Source organism: Eschrichtius robustus, chromosome 3 (genome assembly GCF_028021215.1).
Source record: "Eschrichtius robustus isolate mEscRob2 chromosome 3, mEscRob2.pri, whole genome shotgun sequence".
NCBI lineage: Eukaryota > Metazoa > Chordata > Mammalia > Artiodactyla > Eschrichtiidae > Eschrichtius > Eschrichtius robustus.
Window position 1 is genome coordinate 78,793,805 of NC_090826.1, and position 18,739 is coordinate 78,812,543.

Genomic DNA, 18,739 nt, shown 5'->3' on the forward strand with positions numbered 1-18,739 from the left:
ATTGCCCACCCCTCCACTTTCTCAGTGACCAAACTGTCTTGAAAAAGGCAAATGGACATGTCTGAATTCACCTGTGATCACATATCAAGGGCAGGTGTGAGAGTGTGCTAGGAAAGGCGCTGACTAGCTGGATAGATGTACAACCATAACTGGCCTTGTTTTCACATGTAGCAGAGTGTGTTCAGGGAAGGAGAAGAAGGTCCCTGCTTCTGGAAGTTCCTCCTGTCATAGTTCTCAGAGGACACCGAAGGAAACTTCCTACCCCACTGTGAGCTGAGCCCTCCCAGTACCTGCTGAGGTCTTTTCACTTTCTCTTATCTCCTCTGTCATTTTGGCTCTTAATCCCGCGAAGGCTTTTTCCTGGTCTTCCAAATTTTTCTGCAGCTTTTTAACGTTTTGTTCAAGAGACTCCTTTTCCCTCTCAGCTGCCTCTCTTTTGGCTTGTTCTGCTCCAGGAAGATTATACACAGGGAAGAAAACAATAGTCAGCCCTGAGAGCTACAGCCCTCATCCCCCAACCCTCCACTTTCTCAGTGACCAAACTGTCTTGAAAAAAGCAAATGGACATGTCTGAATTCACCTGTGATCACATATCAAGGGCAGGTGTGAGAGTGTGCTAGGAAAGGCGCTGACTAGCTGGATAGATGTACAACCATAACTGGCCTTGTTTTCACATGTAGCAGAGTGTGTTCAGGGAAGGAGAAGAAGGTCTCTGCTTCTGGAAGTTCCTCCTGTCATAGTTCTCAGAGGACACCGAAAGAAACTTCCTACCCCACTGTGAGCTGAGCCCTCCCAGTACCTGCTGAGGTCTTTTCACTTTCCCTTATCTCCTCTGTCATTTTGGCTCTTAATCCCTCGAAGGCTCTTTCTTGGTCTTCCAAATTTTTCTGCAGCTCTTTAACCTTTTGTTCAAGAGACTCCTTTTCCCTCTCAGCTGCCTCTCTTTTGGCCTGCTCTTCTGCTCCAGGGCGATGTTTGAAAGGGAAGGAACCAACAGTCAGATCTGAGAGCTACAACCCCCCCAATTCCCAACCCTCCACGTTCTCCGTGACCAAACTGTCGTGAAGAAGCAGTTGGACACGTCTAACTTCACCTGTGACCACATAACAAGGGCAGGTTTGGAAATGTGCTAGGAAAGGCCCTGACTGGCTAGATGGAGCTACAACCACAACTTTCCTTCTTATTTTCAGATGAAGCAGAGTGAGTTCACAGGAGGAGAGGAGCTTCTGGAAGCTCCTCCTGTCAGAGTTCTCAGAGGGCATTGCGGGAACCTACCCACCCCACTGTGAGCTGAGCCCTCCCGTGTACCTGCTAAGGTCTTTTTCCTTTCATTCAACTCCTCTGTCATTTTGACTCTTACTATCTTGAAGAGTCTTTCTTGGTTCTCCAACTTTTGCTGCAATTCTTCAACCTTTTGTCCAAGAGGTTCCTTTTCCCTCTCAGCTGCCTCTCTTTTGGCCTGCTCTTCTGCTTCTGGAAGATTTTAAATAGGGAAGAAAACAACAGTTAGCCCTGAGAGGTAGAGCCCACCATACCCCAAACTTCCACTCTGTCAGTGACCAAACTGTTGTGAAAAAGGGGATGGACATGTCTAAATACACCTGTGACCACACACAAGGGCAGGTTTGGGAACATTCTAGGAAAGGCCCTGACTGACTGACTGGACCTACAACAGCAATTAGCCTTGTTTTTGCAGATGTAGCAGAGTGTGTTCACAGAAGGAGAAGGTCCCTGCTTCTGGAAATTCCTTCTGTCAGAGTCTCAGAGGGCATTGCAGGAACCTACCCACCCCACTGTGAGCTGAGTTCTCCCCTGTACATGCTACGTTCATTTCTGCATCACAAGGGAGCTCACCTTTCTTCATGTAGTGTTCCTCTGGTTTTTCTGGTATCCTAAGTAAGCACTGGAGACCAGAAGGAGGCAAAGACATGTCAGGTAGGTCTGACCTGAACTTCAACTGAAATGTTCTGAGAAATGAACTGTTCTGAATAACACTCCCTGGTTGCTTCCCACTCTTCAAGTAAATTTACCAGATCCTGCCTGCCTCGCTACCCCTCTAGCCTCCTTGCCAGTTTTGCTTCTACCACCCATGCTAAGTTCCACCAGTCAGAAGAATGTGCAGTTTTACAAATAGGTAACCTTGGGTGCTTTCATATTTTTTTTCATATGCTGTATTTTACTGCTTGTGACTCTTCTGGTAACATCCCACCTTGGATAATATGTACAAATTTTCAAAATTTACATCACACTCTACACCACATCAACTAATTGAAGAATAAAAATCATATGATCATCTCAATAGATGCAGAAAAAGCTTTTGACAAAATTCAACACCCATTTATGATAAAAACTCTCCAGAAAGTGGGCATAGAGGGAATCTACCTCAACATAATAAAGGCCATATATGACAAACATACAGCTAGCATCATACTCAACATTGAAAAGCTGAAAGCATTCCCTCTAAGATCAGGAACAAGACAAGGATGCCCACTCTCACCACTTTTATTCAACATAGATTTGGAAGTCTTAGCCACTGCAATCAGAGAAGAAAAAGGAATCCAAATTGGAAATGAAGAAGTTAAACTGTCACTGTTCACAGATGACATGATGCTATACATAGAAAATCCTAAAGACACTACCAGAAAACTACTAGCATTCATCAATGAATTTGGTAAAGTTGCAGGTTGCAAAATTAATACACAGAAATCTCTTGCATTTCTATACATTAACAATGCAAGATCAGAAACAGAAATTCAAGAAACAATCCCATTTACCATTGCATCAAAAAGAATAAAATACCTAGGAATAAACTTACCTAAGGAGACAAAAGACCTGTACTCCAAAAACTATAAGACACTGATGAAAAAATCGAAGACACAAACAGATGGAAAGATATACCATGTTCTTGGATTGGAAGAATAAATATTGTCAAAATGACTATACTACCCAAGGCAATCTATAGATTCAATGCAATTCCTCTCAAATTACCAATGGCATTTTTCACAGAACTAGAACAAAAAATCTTAAAATTTGTAGGGAGACACAAAAGACTCCAAAGAGCCAAAGCAATCTTGAGATAGAAAAAAAGAGCTGGACGAATCAGGCTCCCTGACTTCAGACTATACTGCAAAGCTATAGTCATCAAACCAGTATGGTACTGGCACAAAAATAGAACTATAGATCAATGGAACAGGATAGAAAGCCCAGGAATAATCCCACACAACTATGGTCAATTAATCTAGGACAAAGAAGGCAAGACTGTACAATGGTGGAAAGACAGTCTCTTCAACAAATGGTGCTGGGAAAACTGGATAGCTACATGTAAAAAAATGAAATTAGATCATTCTTTAACACCATACACAAAAATAAGCTCAAAATGGATTAAAGACCTAAATGTGAGACCAGACACTATAAAACTCCTAGAGGAAAACATAGTCAGAACACTCTCTGACACAAATTGCAGCAATATCTTTTCCAATCTGGCTCACAGAGTAATGGAAATAAAAACAAAAATAAACAAATGGGAGCTAATTAAACTCAAAATCTTTTGCACAGCAAAGGAAACCATAAACAAAATGAAAAGACAACCCACAGATTTGGAGAAAATATTTGCAAATGATGCGACCAACAACAGATTAGTCTCCAAAATCTACAAACAGCCCATGTGGCTTAATATCATCAAAACAAACAACCCAATAAAGAAATGGGCAGAAGACCTAAACAGACATTTTTCCAAGGAAGACATACAGATGGCCAAGAGGCACATGAAAAGATGTTCAACATCACTAATGATTAGAGAAATGCAAATCAAAACTACAATGAGATACCACCTCACACCAGTCAAAATGGCTATCATCAAAAAATCCAGAAACAGGGCTTCCTTGGTGGTGCAGTGGTTGAGAATCTGCCTGCCAATTCAGGGGACACGGGTTCGAGCCCTGGTCTGGGAAGATCCCACGTGCCGCGGAGCAACTGGGCCTGTGAGCCACAATTGCTGAGCCTGCGTGTCTGGAGCCTGTGCTCCACCACAAGAGAGGCTGCGATAGTGAGAGGCCCGCGCACCGCGATGAAGAGTGGCCCCCACTTGCCGCAACTGGAGAAAGCCCTCGTACAGAAACGAAGACCCAATGCAGCCATAAATAAATAAAAATTTTTAAAAAAAATCCAGAAACAATAAATGCTGGAGAGGGTGTGGTAAGAAGGGAACCCTCCTACACTGTTGGCGGGAATGTAAATTGGTATAGCCACTATGGAGAACAGCATGGAGGTTCCTTAAAATCTAAAAATAGAGCTACCATATGACCCTGCAATCCCACTCCTGGGCATATATCCAGAGAAAAATATGGTCTTAAAGGATACATGCACCCCAATGTTCATTGCAGCATTGTTTACAATAGCCAAGACATGGAAGCAACCTAAATGTCCACTGACAGAGGAATGGATAAAGAAGATGTGGTACATATATACAATGGAATATTACTCAGCCATAAAAAAGAATGAAATAATGCCATTTGCAGCAACATGGATGGACCTAGAGATTGTCATACTGAGTGAAGTAAGTCAGACAGAGAAAGAGAAATATCGTATGATACTGCTTATATGGGGAATCTCAAAAGAAATGATACAAATGAACGTATTTACAAAACAGAAATGGACTCACAGACTTAGAGAATGAACTTATGGTTACCAGGTGGGGAAGGGTGGAGGGAAGGATAGTTAAGGAGTTTGGGATTGACATGTACACACTGCTATATTTAAAAAGAATAACCAACAAGGACCTACTGTATAGCACAAGGAACTCTGCTCAGTCTTATGTGGCAGCCTGGATGGGAGGGGAGTCTGGGGGAGAATGGATACCTGTATATGTAGGCTGAGTCGCTTTGCTGAGCACCTGAAACTATCACAACATTGTTAATTGGCTAAACTCCAATATAAAATAAAAAGTTAAAAAAAAAAAAGAAACTCTGGATCAGAGAGATACTTAAGACAAGAGTCAAAATTTCAAATGTTCTATTCCATTATGGTTTATCTCCGGATATTGAATATAGTTCCCTGCACTGTACAGTAGGACCCTGTAAAAAAAAGAAAAATTTTACACGACACTCCTCTTCCAGGAAGATTCCCTAAAGCACCTTCCCCAAGTGAAATCATTGTACATACTTTGGTCAATCTGTATCAATTATACATTTTGAATGCATGAAATTTATGGTTTGTGAATTATAACTCAAAAAACTGTTAAAAGAATCTTGAATCACTCCATTTCAGAAAAAATAATGAAATACTCTATTATGGCTGCTAGTAAGTGGCTTAAGTCCCTGAACTTTCCTTGTGAAATGTTGGGTTTACATTATATAATCTTTGTGCTCCCTCACAGCTCTAGCATCCTGAGTTTCTATCTACAGGGTATGATTAACAGTAATACAACTAAAAGCAAAGTAAATATAAAGAAAGACCTGGTAAGAAAATCTTCCCAGAGGAACTTGGGTTGCTATGAATGAGAGACAGTGCACAGAAAAACAACAAGCTCAAAATAACTTAAGTGTGTTCCAAGGACATATGGGAACTTTTCCAGTGTTCAGTCAAGGAGGACATCTGAGTGCCTGTACTATACTGACTTTGCTTCAGAGGTCAGACAGATTTCCAGAAGAAGTGCCTGAGTTTGGAAAAGAAGGAGGTAAGATAGAGTAATATCATCTATTAGAACTCTCTTACTCAGAGGAATCAGGATCTTTCTACTATGAATGGCAATAAATCTGTAGCCAAAAAGGTGGCCTTGAGGTAGAGGGGGTAACATGAAGAATCAACTATTAAGACAAATCACATGTAGTGCTTCAGTAACTTCTCCTGCTTATATTAGATACACTCCTTTAGAATATCCACCTGATAACCCTGGGAACCCCATTTAATATTGGCTCCATGAGATCATTCAAGGATCCCTCAAAACACCAGCAAATAAACCATTAGCCAGACTCATCAAGAAAAAAAGGGAGAAGACTCAAATCAATAGAATTAGAAATGAAAAAGGAGAAGTAAGAACTGACACTACAGAAATACAAAGGATCATGAGAGATTACTACAAGCAACTCTATGCCAATAAAATGGACAACCTGGAAGAAATGGACAAATTCTTAGAAATGCACAACCTTCCGAGACTGAACCAGGAAGAAATAGAAAACATGAACAGACAAATCACAAGCACTGAAATTGAAACTGTGATTAAAAATCTCCCAACAGGGGCTTCCCTGGTGGCACAGTGGTTGAGAATCTGCCTGCTAATGCAGGGGACACGGGTTCGAGCCTTGGTCTGGGAAGATCCCACATGCCGTGGAGCAACTAGGCCCGTGAGCCACAACTACTGAGCTTGCGCGTCTGGAGCCTGTGCTCCGCAACAAGAGAGGCCACAATAGTGAGAGGCCCATGCACCGCGATGAAGAGTGGCCCCCGCTTGCCGCAACTAGAGAAAGCCCTCGCACAGAAACGAAGACCCAACACAGCCAAAAATACATAAATAAATAAATTTTAAAAATCTCCCAACAAACAAAAGCCCAGGACCAGATAGATTCACAGGCGAATTCTATCAAACATTTAAAGAAGAGCTAACACCTATCCATCTCAAACTCTTCCAAAATATTGCAGAGGGAGGAACACTCCCCAACTCATTCTACGAGGCCACCATCACCCTGATACCAAAACCAGACAAAGATGTCACAAAGAAAGAAAACTACAGGCCAATATCACTGAAGAACATAGATGCAAAAATCCTCAACAAAATACCAGCAAACAGAATCCAACAGCACATTAAAAGGATCATACACCATGATCAAGTGGGGTTTATCCCAGGAATGCAAGGATTCTTCAATATACGCAAATCAATCAATGTGATACACCATATTAACAAATTGAAGGAGAAAAACCATATGATCATCTCAATCGATGCAGAGAAAGCTTTTGACAAAAATCAACACCCATTTATGATAAAAACCCTGCAGAGAGTAGGCATACAGGGAACTTTCCTCAACATAATAAAGGCCATATATGACAAACCCACAGCCAACATCATCCTCAATGGTGAAAAACTGAAACCATTTCCACTAAGATCAGGAACAAGACAAGGTTGCCCACTCTCACCACTCTTATTCAACATAGTTTTGGAAGTGTTAGCCACAGCAATCAGAGAAGACAAAGAAATAAAAGGAATCCAAATCAGAAAAGAAGAAGTAAAACTGTCACTGCTTGCAGATGACATGATACTATACATAGAGAATCCTAAAGATGATACTAGAAAACTACTAGAGCTAATCAATGAATTTGGTAAAGTAGCAGGATACAAAATTAATGCACAGAAATCTCTAGCATTCCTATACACTAATGATGAAAAATCTGAAAGTGAAATTAGAGAAAACACTCCCATTTACCACTGCAACAAAAAGAATAAAATATCTAGGAATAAACCTACCTAAGGAGGCAAAAGACCTGTATGCAGAAAATTATAAGACACTGATGAAAGAAATTAAAGATGATACAAACAGATGGAGAGATATACCATCTTGGATTGGAAGAATCAATATTGTGAAAATGACTCTACTACTCAAAGCAGTCTACAGATTCAGTGCAATCCCTATCAAACTACCAATGGCATTTTTCACAGAACTAGAACAAAAATTTCACAATTTGTATGGAAACGCAAAAGACCCCGAATAGCCAAAGCAATCTTGAGAAAGAAAAACAGAGCTGGAGGAATCAGGCTCTCTGGCTTCAGAATATACTGCAAAGCTACAGTAAGCAAGACAGTATGGTACTGGCACAAAAACAGAAATATAGATCAATGGAACAGGATAGAAAGCCCAGAGATAAACCCACGCACATACGGTCACCTTATCTTTGATAAAGGAGGCAAGAATACACAGTGGAGAAAAGACAGCCTCTTCAATAAGTGGTGCTGGGAAAACTGAACAGCTACATGTAAAAGAATGAAATTAGAACACTCCCTAACACCATACACAAAAATAAACTCAAAATGGATTAAAGACCTAAATGTAAGGCCAGACACTATCAAACTCTTCGAGGAAAACATAGGCAGAACACTCTATGACATAAATCACAGCAAGATCCTTTTTGACCCACCTCCTAGAGAAATGGAAATAAAAACACAAATAAACAAATGGGACCTAATGAAACTTAAAAGCTTTTGCACAGCAAAGGAAACCATAAACAAGACGAAAAGACAACCCCAAAATGGGAGAAAATATTTGCAAATGAAGCAACTGACAAAGGATTAATCTCCAAAATTTACAAGCAGCTCATGCAGCTCAATATCAAAAAACAAACAACCCAATCCAAAATGGGCAGAAGACCTAAACAGACATATCTCCAAAGAAGATATACAGATTGCCAACAAACACATGAAAGAATGCTCAACATCATTAATCATTAAAGAAATGCAAATCAAAACTACAATGAGATATCATCTCACACCGGTCAGAATGGCCAGCATCAAAAAATCTACAAACAATAAATGCTGGAGAGGGTGTGGAGAAAAGGGAACCCTCTTGCACTGTTGGCAGGAATGTAAATTAATACAGCCACTATGGAGAACAGTATGGAGGTTCCTTAAAAAACTACAAATAGAACTACCATATGACCCAGCAATCCCACTACTGGGCATATACCCTGAGAAAACCATAGTTCAAAAAGAGTCATGTACCAAAATGTTCATTGCAGCTCTATTTACAATAGCCAGGACATGGAAGCAACCTAAGTGTCCATCATCAGATGAATGGATAAAGAAGATGTGGCACATATATACAAGGGAATATTACTCAGCCATAAAAGGAAATGAAATTGAGTTATTTGTAGCGAGGTGGATGGACCTGGAGTCTGTCATACAGAGTGAAGTAAGTCAGAAAGAGAAAAACAAATACTGTATGCTAACACATATATATGGAATCTAAGAAGAAAAAAAAAAAAAAGGTCATGAGGAACCTAGGGGCAAGACGGGAATAAAGACACAGACCTACCAGAGAACGGACTTGAAGATATGGGGAGGGGGACGGGTAAGCTGTGACAAAGTGAGAGAGTGGCATGGACATATATACACTACCAAACGTAAAATAGATAGCTAGTGGGAAGCAGCCGCATAGCACAGGGAGATCAGCTCGGTGCTTTGTGATCACCTAGAGGGGTGGGATAGGGAGGGTGGGAGGGAGGGAGATGCAAGAGGGAAGAGATATGGGAACATATGTATATGTATAACTGATTCACTTTGTTATAAAGCCGAAACTAACACACCATTGTAAAGCAATTACACTCCAATAAAGATGTTAAAAAAAAAACAACAAAAAAAAAAACCCAGCATCACAAGCCCTGGGAAAGTTATTTATATTCTGTAAATGCTTGGAGATACCAAGGTCCTTACGTATTCTTCAGAAACTCACTGTTTACCAAACTAAAGTGCCTGGATATAAGCCACTAAAAACTCAGGGCTTCTAGTGAATCAAAAGCAGTAAGGGACAATAGTGCTTCTCTCTATGACTTTGATTTAATTTTCACCCATCCCTTCCTGAGGTTCCAGGCTTTGTGTCACAGTCACTGCCCTGACCCAGACCAGACATACTTCCAGCGTCTGAATTCTCTCATTCGTCTTTCTCAAAAGGTTGTCTCTTTCTCTCATCTCATCTGTGATTTTGACTCTAAATCTCTCGCAGGCTCTTTCTTGGTCCTCCAACTTTTGCTGCAATTCTTTAACCTTTTGCTCGAGAAGCTCCTTTTCCCACTTGGCGACCTCTCTTTTGGCCAGATCTTCTGCTCCCAGAAGATTTTAGAGAGAAAAGAAAACAACAGTCAGCACTGAGAGCTACAACTCCCCAACCAACAACCCTTGCTTTCTGAGTCACCTAATCGTCTGGGAAAAGCAGATGGACATGTCTAAGTTCACCTGTGACCACACATAGGGACAGGCGTGAGAATGTGCCAAGAAAGGGTATGACTGGCTACCTGGAGGTACAACCACAACTCTCCTTGTTATTTTCAGATGTAGCAGAGTGTGTTCACAGAGGGAGAAGAAGGTCCCCGTTTCAGGAAGTTCCTCCTGTCAGAGTCTCAGAGGGCATTGCAGGAACCTACATACCGCACTGTGAGCTGAGCCCTCACCTGTACCTGCTGAGGTCTTTTCTCTTTCTCTTATCTCCTCTGTCATTTTGACTCTTAATTCTTCAGAGACTCTTTCTTGGTCCTCCAACTTTTCCTGCAGCTCTTTAACCTTTTGCTCGAGAAGCTCATTTGCCCTCTCAGCTGCCTCCCTCTTGGCACGCTCTTCTGTTCCAGGAAGATGTTAGAGATGGAAGGAAACAATAGTCAGATCTGAGGGCTGTAACCCTTCACCGCTCCCCATCCTCTAATTTCTTTGTGACCATACTGTCGTGAAAAAGCAGATGGAAATGCCTGAATTCACCAGTGTCCACACACCAAGGGCAGGGTGGAGAATCTCCTAGGAAGATCCCTGACTGGCAGGCTGGACCTACAACCACACCTCACATTGTTCTTTCCCAATGTAATAGAATGTGTTCACAGATGAGAGGAAGCTCCCTGCTTCTGGAAGTTTCTCCCATCAGACTTCTCAAAGGGCATTGCAGGAAACTACCCAGTGCATTGTGTGCTGAGCCCATCCATGTACCTGCCGAGGTCTTTTCTCCTTTTCTTATTTTCTCTGTCATTTTGCCTATGAATCCTTCGAAGCCTTTTTCTTGGTCCTCCAACTTCTGCCACATCTCTTTATACTTTTGCTTTAGAAGCTCCTTTTCCCCCTCTGATGGCTCCCTTTCAGTCCATTCTGCTTGTCCAAGAAGATTTTAGAGAGGGAAGAAAACAACAGTCAGCCCTGAGAGGTACAACCTCCTCCAGCCACTAAACCTCTACTTTCTCAGTGACCAAATTGTCACTGAGGGCAGGTTTGGGAATGTGCTAGGAAAGGCACTGACTGGCTGGCTGGACCTAAAACCACACCTGGCTTTGTTATTTTCAGATGAAGCAGAGTGTGTTCACAGAAGGAGAAGAAGTCCTTGCTTCTGGAAGTTCCTCCTGTCAGAGTTCTCAGAGGGCATTGCAGGAACCTACCCACCCCACTGTGAGCTGAGGCCTCCCCTGTACCTGCTAACGTCTTTGCTGCATCACGAAGGAGCCCGTCTGTCTTCATGCAGCATCCCTCTAGCTCCTCCTTTATCATCCCTATGCTCTGGAGACACAAAGTGGCAAAGACATGTCAGGCAGGTCAAACCTGAACTTCCATTGATATATTCTGAGAAAAGAACTATTCTGAATAACACTCCCTGGTTGTGTCCAACTGCCTACAAGTAAAGTTTCCAAGATCCTGCCTACATTGTTACCCTTCCAGCCTCCTCTTCCAGTGTTGCTTCCACCATCCATGGAGGTTCCACCAGTCAGAATAATGTGCAGTTTTACAAATACTTAACCTTGGGCAATTTCATATTTTTCATACGCTGTTTTTTCTGCTTCTGGCTCTTCAGGTAACATCCTACCATGGATAATAGGTACTAAATTTTCAAAATTTACATCACACCTCTTCCAGGAAGATTCGCTAAACCACCTTCCCCATGTGAAATCACTGTACATTTACATTCATAAATTTGTATCAATTGTACACTTAAATGTGTGAAATTTATGGCTTGTGAATTACATCTCAATAAAACTGTTTAAATAAACTTGAATGACTGCATCTCAGAGAAAAGTGCTGAAATACTCTCTTTAAGACTACTAGTAAGTGTCTTTATTCCCTGAGCCTTCCAGGTGAAATGTAGGGTTTGCTTTATATAATGTCTATAGTTCCTCACAGCTGTAGATTCCTCAGATTCTATCTAAAGTGTATGATTAACAGTAATACAACTGAAAGAGTAATAAAGATAATGCAAGATCTGGTAAGAGAAGCTCCACAGAGGAACTTGAGTTGCTATGAATGGGAGAGAGTGCACAGGAAAAATAACAATCTCAAAATAACTTGAAGTCTTTTCCAAGCACATAAGGAAATTTTGCAAGTGTTCAGTCAAGGAGGACATCTGAGTGCCTGTACTGACATTGCTTCAGAGGTCAGACATGTATCCAGAAAAGTGTTTCAGTTTGGAATTGAGTAATATAGTCTATTAGAACTCTCTTACTCAGAGAAATCAGGATCCTTCTACTATGAATAGCAGTAAACCTGTGGCCAATAAGATGGATTTTAGGTAGTGAGGGAAACACGAAGAATCAACTATTAAGACAAATTACCATGTACTGCTTCAGTAACTTCTCCTGCTTATATTAAATATACTCAGAATGTCTACTTGTTAAACCTGGGAACCCCATTTAATATTGATTCCATGAGACCATTCATGAATCTCTCAAAACAGCAGCACAAGCCCTGGGAAAGTTATTTATGTTCTATAAATGCTTAGAGGTCCAAGGTCCTCCTGGGCTCTTCAAAAACTGTGAACTGAATTCAAGTTCTTGGATATAAGCCATTAAAATCTCAGGGCTTCTAGTGAATCAAAAGCAATAAAAGACAATGGTTTTTCTCTCTATGACTTTGCTTTAATTTTCACCCACCCCTTCCTGAGGTTCTAGGGCTTTGTTCCACAGTCACTGCCCTGACCAGACCAGGTTACCTCCAGCATCTGAATCCTTTCGTTCATCTTCCTCAGAAGGTTGTCTCTTTCTCTCATCTCCTCTGTCATTTTGACTCTAAATCCCTTGAAGGCTCTTTCTTGGTCCTCCATCTTTGGCTGCAATTCTTTAACCTTTTGTTTAAGAGGCTCCTTTTCCCTCTCAGCTGCCTCTCCTCTGGCCCACTCTTCAGCTCCAGGAAGAATTTAAAGTAGGAAAAAAACAACAGTCAGATCTGAGAGCTACACCCTCCTGTATCCAACCCTCCACTTTCTCAGTGACCAAACTGTAGGTAAAGCAGGTGGACACATCTAAATTCACCTGTGGCCACACATCAAGGGCAGTTTTGGAAATGTGCTAGGAACGGTCCTGGCTGCCTGGCTGGACCTACACCAGCTTGCCTTGTTGTTTTCACATGTAGCAGAGTGTGTTCAGGGAAGGAGAAGGAGGTCCCTGTCTCAGGAAGTTCCTCCTGTCCCAGTCTCACAGGGCACTGCAGGCAGCTACCCACCCCACTGTGGGCAGAACCCTCCCCTGTACCTGCTGAGGTCTTCTCTCTTTCTCTTATCTCCTCTGTCATTTTGGCTCTTAATCCCTCCAAGAGTCTCCTTTGGTCCTCCAACTTTTGCCACAGCTCTTTAACCTTTTGCTCAGAAGGGTCTTTTTCCCTCTCAGCTGCCTCTCTTTTGGCACACTCTTCTGTTCCAGGAAGATTTAGAGAGGGAAGGAAACAACAGTCAATCCTGAGAGCTGCAACCCCTCATCCCCCAAACCTCGACGTTCTCAGTGACAAAACTGACTGGAAAAAGCAGATGGACGGGTGTGAATTCACCTGTGACCACATATCAGGACACATGTGGGAATGTGCTAGGGAAGGCCACTACTGGCTGCCTGGACCTATAACCACAACTCTCCTTGTTATTTTCAGATGAAGCAGAGTGAGTCCACAGGAGGAGAGGAAGTTCCCTGCTTCTGGGAGTTCCTCATGTGAGAGTCTGAGAGGGCATTGCAGGAACCTACCCACCCCACTGTGAGCTGAGCCCTCCCTTGTACCTGCTGAGGCCTGCTCTGAAACATGAAGGAGCTCACCTTTCTTCATGTAGTGTTCCTCTTGTTCTTCTGTTATTTTTCTTAAGATCTGGAGACACAAATGGGCAAAGACATGTCAGGCAGGTCAAACCTGAACTTCCACTGAAATATTCTGAGAAATCAACTGTTTCAAGTAACATTCCCTGGTTGCTTCCCACTGCCTACAAGTAAAGTTTCCAGATCTTGCCTACCTCTCTCCCCCTGCAGCCTCCTTGTCAATGTTGCTTCCCCCCAGATGCTAGCTTCCACCAGTCAGAAGAATGTGCAGTTTTACAAATAGGTAATTTGGGGGGTTTTTATATTTTTCATATGCTGTTTTTTCTGCTTGTGGCTCTTCTGATACATCCCACCTTGAATAAGACGTACAAATTTTTCAAAACTTACTTTACATGCCCCTTCCAGGAAGATTTCGGAAAACACCTTCCCCATGTGAAATCATTGTACATTTACATTGGTACATTTGCATCAATTGTATATTTTTAATAAACAAAATTTATATTGATAGTTTTAAAATTATATCTCAATAAAACTGCTTAAAGAAAACTGAATCACTCCATCTCAGAAAAAATATTGCAATACTCTCTTTACGGCTACTAGTAAGTGTCAACTCCCTGAGCCATGCTTATGAGATGTTGGATTTACATTATATAATCTCTATGGTTCACCGCAGCTGTAGCATCCTGAGATTCTATCTACAGGGTATGATTAACAGTAATACAACTAAAAGTAAAATAAAGATAAAGAATGATCTGGTAAGAGAATCTTCTCAGAGGAACTTAGCTTACTGTGAATGGAAAGAAGTACAGAAAAAGCAACAAGCTCAAAATAACCTAAGTGTGTTCCAAGCACATAAGGAAACTTTGGACATGTTCTGTCAAAGAGGACATCTGAGTGCTTTTGCTTTGCTTCAGAGGTTAGACAGATTTCCAGAAAAAGTGCCTGTGTTTGGAAGAGGAGGAGATCACTTGGAGTAATATAGTGATTTAGACTCTTACCCACAGGAATCAGGATCCTACTACTATGAATAGTAGTAAATCTGTGGCCAATAAGGTGGCCTCGAGGTAGATGGGGTAACATGAAAAATCAACTATTAAGACAAATTACATGTACTGCTTCAGTAACTTCTCCTGCTGATATTAGATACTCCCAGACTGTCTACTTGAAAATCCTGAGAACCCATATAATATTGACTCCGTGAGGTCATCCAGGAATCCCTCAAAAGAGCAGCACAAGCCCTGGAAAAGTTATTTATATTCTATAAGTGCTTGGAGGTACCAAGATCCTCCTGAAATCTTCAGAAAACTTGCTGTGATCAGAACTCAAATGCCTGGATATAAGCCATTAAAATCTCAGAGCTTCTAATGAATCAAAAGCAGTGAAGGGCAATGGTGCTTCTCTCTAGGACTTTGTTTTAATTTTCACCCACCCCTTCCTGAGGTTCGAGGACTATTTCCACAGTCACTGCCCAGATCCAGACCAGGTTACCTCCAGCATCTGAATCCTCTCATTCATCTTTCTCAGAAGGTTGTCTCTTTCTCTCATCTCGTCTGTGATTTTGACTCTAAATCCCTTGAAGGCTCTTTCTTGGTCCTCTAACATTTGCAGCAGCTCTTTAAACTCTTGCTCAAGAGGATCCTTTTCCTTCTCAGCTGACTCTCTTTTGGCCTGCTCTGTTGCTCCAGGAAGATGTTAGAGAGGGAAGAAAACAAAAGTCAGCCCTGAGAGCTACAACCCCCATCCCCCAAACCTCCACTTTCTCAGTGACCAAACTGTCTTAAACAAGCAAATGGACATGTCTGAATTCACCTGTGACCACACATCAAGGGCAGTTCCTTTGCTAGGAAAGGCCCTGACTGGCTGCCTGGACCTATAACCACAACTGTCTTTGTTATTTTGAGATGAAACAGAGTGTGTTCATAGAAGGAGGTCCCTGCTTCTGGAAGTTCCTCCTGTCAGAGTCTCAGAGGGCATTGCAGGAACCTACCCACCCCTGTGTGAGCTGAGTTCTCCCCTGTACCTGCTAAGGTCTTTTCTGTGTCCTGAAGGAGCTCACCTTTATTCATGAAGCATTCCTCTAGTTCCTCTTTTGTCTTCCCTGAGCTCTGGAGACAGAAAGGGGCAAAAACACGTCAGGCAGGTCAAACCTGGAATTCCATTGAAATATTCTGAGAAATCAACTGTTTCAAATAACATTCGCTGGTTGCTTCCCACTGCCTACAAGTAAAGTTTCCAAGATTCTGCCTACCTCGCTCCCACTGCAGCCTCCTTGCCAGTGCTGCCTCCTGCACCCTGCCCCCCACCCCTCCCACCCCATCCCTGCCATATGCTAGCTTCTACCAGTCAGAAGAATGTGTAGTTTTACACATAGGTAACCTTGAACACTTTCATATTTTTCATAATTTTTTTCCCACTTACAGTTCTTCTGGAGACATCCCACCCTGGATAATACGTAAAAATATTTCACAATTTACATACCACACCTCTTCCAGGAAGATTTCCAAATACACCTTCCCCACGTGAAATCATTGGACATTGACCTTGGTACATGTGTATCAACTGTACATTTTAAATGCATTAAATTTATGGTGCTTGTTTTATAGCTCAATAAAACTAGTTAAAGAAACTTGAATTACTCCCATCTCAGAAAAAAAAAAAAAAACCTGAAATACTCTCTTTAAGACTACTGTACTCTCTTTAAGACTACTAGGAAGTTTCTAAGTTCCCTGAGCCTTCCGTGTGAAATGTTGGTTTGTACTACATAACTCTATGGTTCCTCGCAGCTGTAGCATCCTGAGGTTCTATCTACAGGGCATGATTAACAGTGAGACAACTAAAAGCAAAGGTAAAGAAAGATCTGGTAAGAGAATCTTCCCAGAGGAACTTGGCTTACTATGAATGGGAGAGAGTACACAGTAAAAGCAACAAGCTCAAAATAACTTGTGTTTTCAAGTATTCAGTCAAGGAGGACATCTGAGTCTCTTTACTGACTTTGTTTCAGAGGTCAGACAGATTTCCAGAAAAAGTGCCTGAGCTTGGGAGAGGAGGAGATAAATTGGAGTAATATAGTCTATTAGAACTCTCACTCAAAAGAATCAGGATCCTTCTACTACGAATGGTAATAAACCTGTGGACAATAAGGTGGCCTCAAGGTAGCGGAAGTAACATGAAGAATCAAGTATTGAGACAAATTACCATGTACTGTTTCAGCGACTCGGGTTTGTCGTATTTGATGGAGTACTCCATTGCGTCTTGTCTATAGGCCGCCGTTGACAGTGCCGGGACAGTTTTGGTGGGAACCTCCTTCTGCATAGCCACTTAATTTCCACACTAGGACAGAGGTTCTCCAAACAAGGAACCTCCCATTGTTGAAGGCATCCAGAAGATCACCACCAGAATCCACAGTCCTGAATAAGGCAGGAAATTTAAGGAAGCAATGATTAATGATCAATAAATCTGAAACTACAAATCTAAAATGATTTTTTAATCCTATGTAGTGTGAAAATCTTCATAAACCACATCTCCTCCTACTAAATTAGTGTTTTTTTCTATTAATCTTTACGGTTCTCCAGGTTACTGCACAATCATACAACTCTATAACCAAACAAAATTAAATAAATAATTCAATTATAAAATGGCCATAGGAATGAAAAAAACGTTTCATATTAGACATCCCAATGGCTCACAGGTATACGAAAAGATGCTCAACATCACTAATCATCAGGGAAATGCAAATCAAAGCCACAATGAATGATCACTTCACACCTGCTAGAATGGTTATTATCAGGAAGACAAGAGACAAGTATTGGTGAGGATGTGAAGGTAAAGGAACGCTTGTGCCCCGCTGGGAGGAATAGAAATTGGTTCAGCCACTATGGAAAACAGTATGAATATTCCTCAAATAATTAAAAGTAGGATTACTATATGATCCAGTACTTCTACTTCTGGGTATATACCCACAGGAAATGGAAACAAGATATTGAAAAGATGTATACACTCCCATGTTTACTGTGGTATTAGTGACAATAGCCAAGATATGGAAACAACCTAAGTGTCCATCAATGGATGAATGGATTAAAAGTTGTGGTACATCTATACAAGGAAATATAATTTCTCCCTGAGAAAGAAGGAAATGCTGTTATTTATGACAACATGTGTGGACCTTGAGGGCATCATACTAAGTAAGTCAAACAGAGAAAGAAAAATACTGTATGATATCACTTATGTGTGGAGTCTTAAATAGCTGAACTTGTAAAAAACAGAGTAGAATGGTGGCTACAAGAGGATGGTGGTAGGGTGGAGGAGTTGGGGATATATGGTGTAAGGGTACAAAATTTCAACTAGTAGATAAATAAGTCCCAGAGATCTAATGCACAGCATAGAGATTATAGACAACAATACTGCATTATAAATTTCAAAGTGGCTAAGAGACTAGATCTTAATCCTTCCCACTACAAAAAAATACCTTATTAGGTAACGTGAGAGAGATGTTAGCTACGGCTACAGTGATAATCATACTTCAATATATAAATGTATCAAATCAACACCTTGTACACCTTAAACTTACACCATGTTATATATCAATTTTATCTCAGTAAAAATAATTTTTAAAAAATTAAATAGATAAGAGGTAAACAATTAGGGCAGTTATATGAGATTACATTTGTCCCTATTGAAATTCCACCTAACCTTAAGGAACCAATTGTTTGAAATTTAGATTTCTCTGGATTAAAAAATATGTATGTTGTTTGTGTTCTCTCTGAGATTAGCACTTATTATATAAGATGTCTCCTTGGAGGCTATGGTAACTTGAAAACCCAAGAGAGTCTCACAGTGCAATATAATCACAAAGATATTCTCTTGCTTCAGAGTCATCCAAAGCATGTGTATGTCAGCACTTCTGTACTTTTCTATGGCACAAAATGTAGGCTAGTGCTAGACCTACGCAGAGTGCTGCCTCATTATTTCCCAAGTCTCTGCTGAAGCTAATGATGAAATACAG

General features: G+C 41.2%; 1 protein-coding gene across 1 annotated transcript; it reads right to left on the reverse strand.

The window, feature by feature from the left end:
* Positions 1-258: 258 nt before the first annotated feature.
* Positions 259-17,049, reverse strand: LOC137760600 (golgin subfamily A member 6-like protein 22). The gene is made up of 14 exons (XM_068537551.1): positions 16,933-17,049; positions 15,758-15,842; positions 15,226-15,416; positions 13,705-13,789; positions 13,192-13,350; positions 12,654-12,844; positions 11,146-11,230; positions 10,673-10,828; positions 10,150-10,314; positions 9,614-9,801; positions 1,855-1,903; positions 1,309-1,473; positions 800-958; positions 259-446 (listed from the first exon to the last, which is right to left on the reverse strand). Exons 1-14 carry the CDS (start codon positions 17,047-17,049, stop codon positions 259-261), a joined length of 1,983 nt encoding a protein of 660 aa, XP_068393652.1.
* Between the last annotated feature and the right edge of the window lie 1,690 nt (positions 17,050-18,739).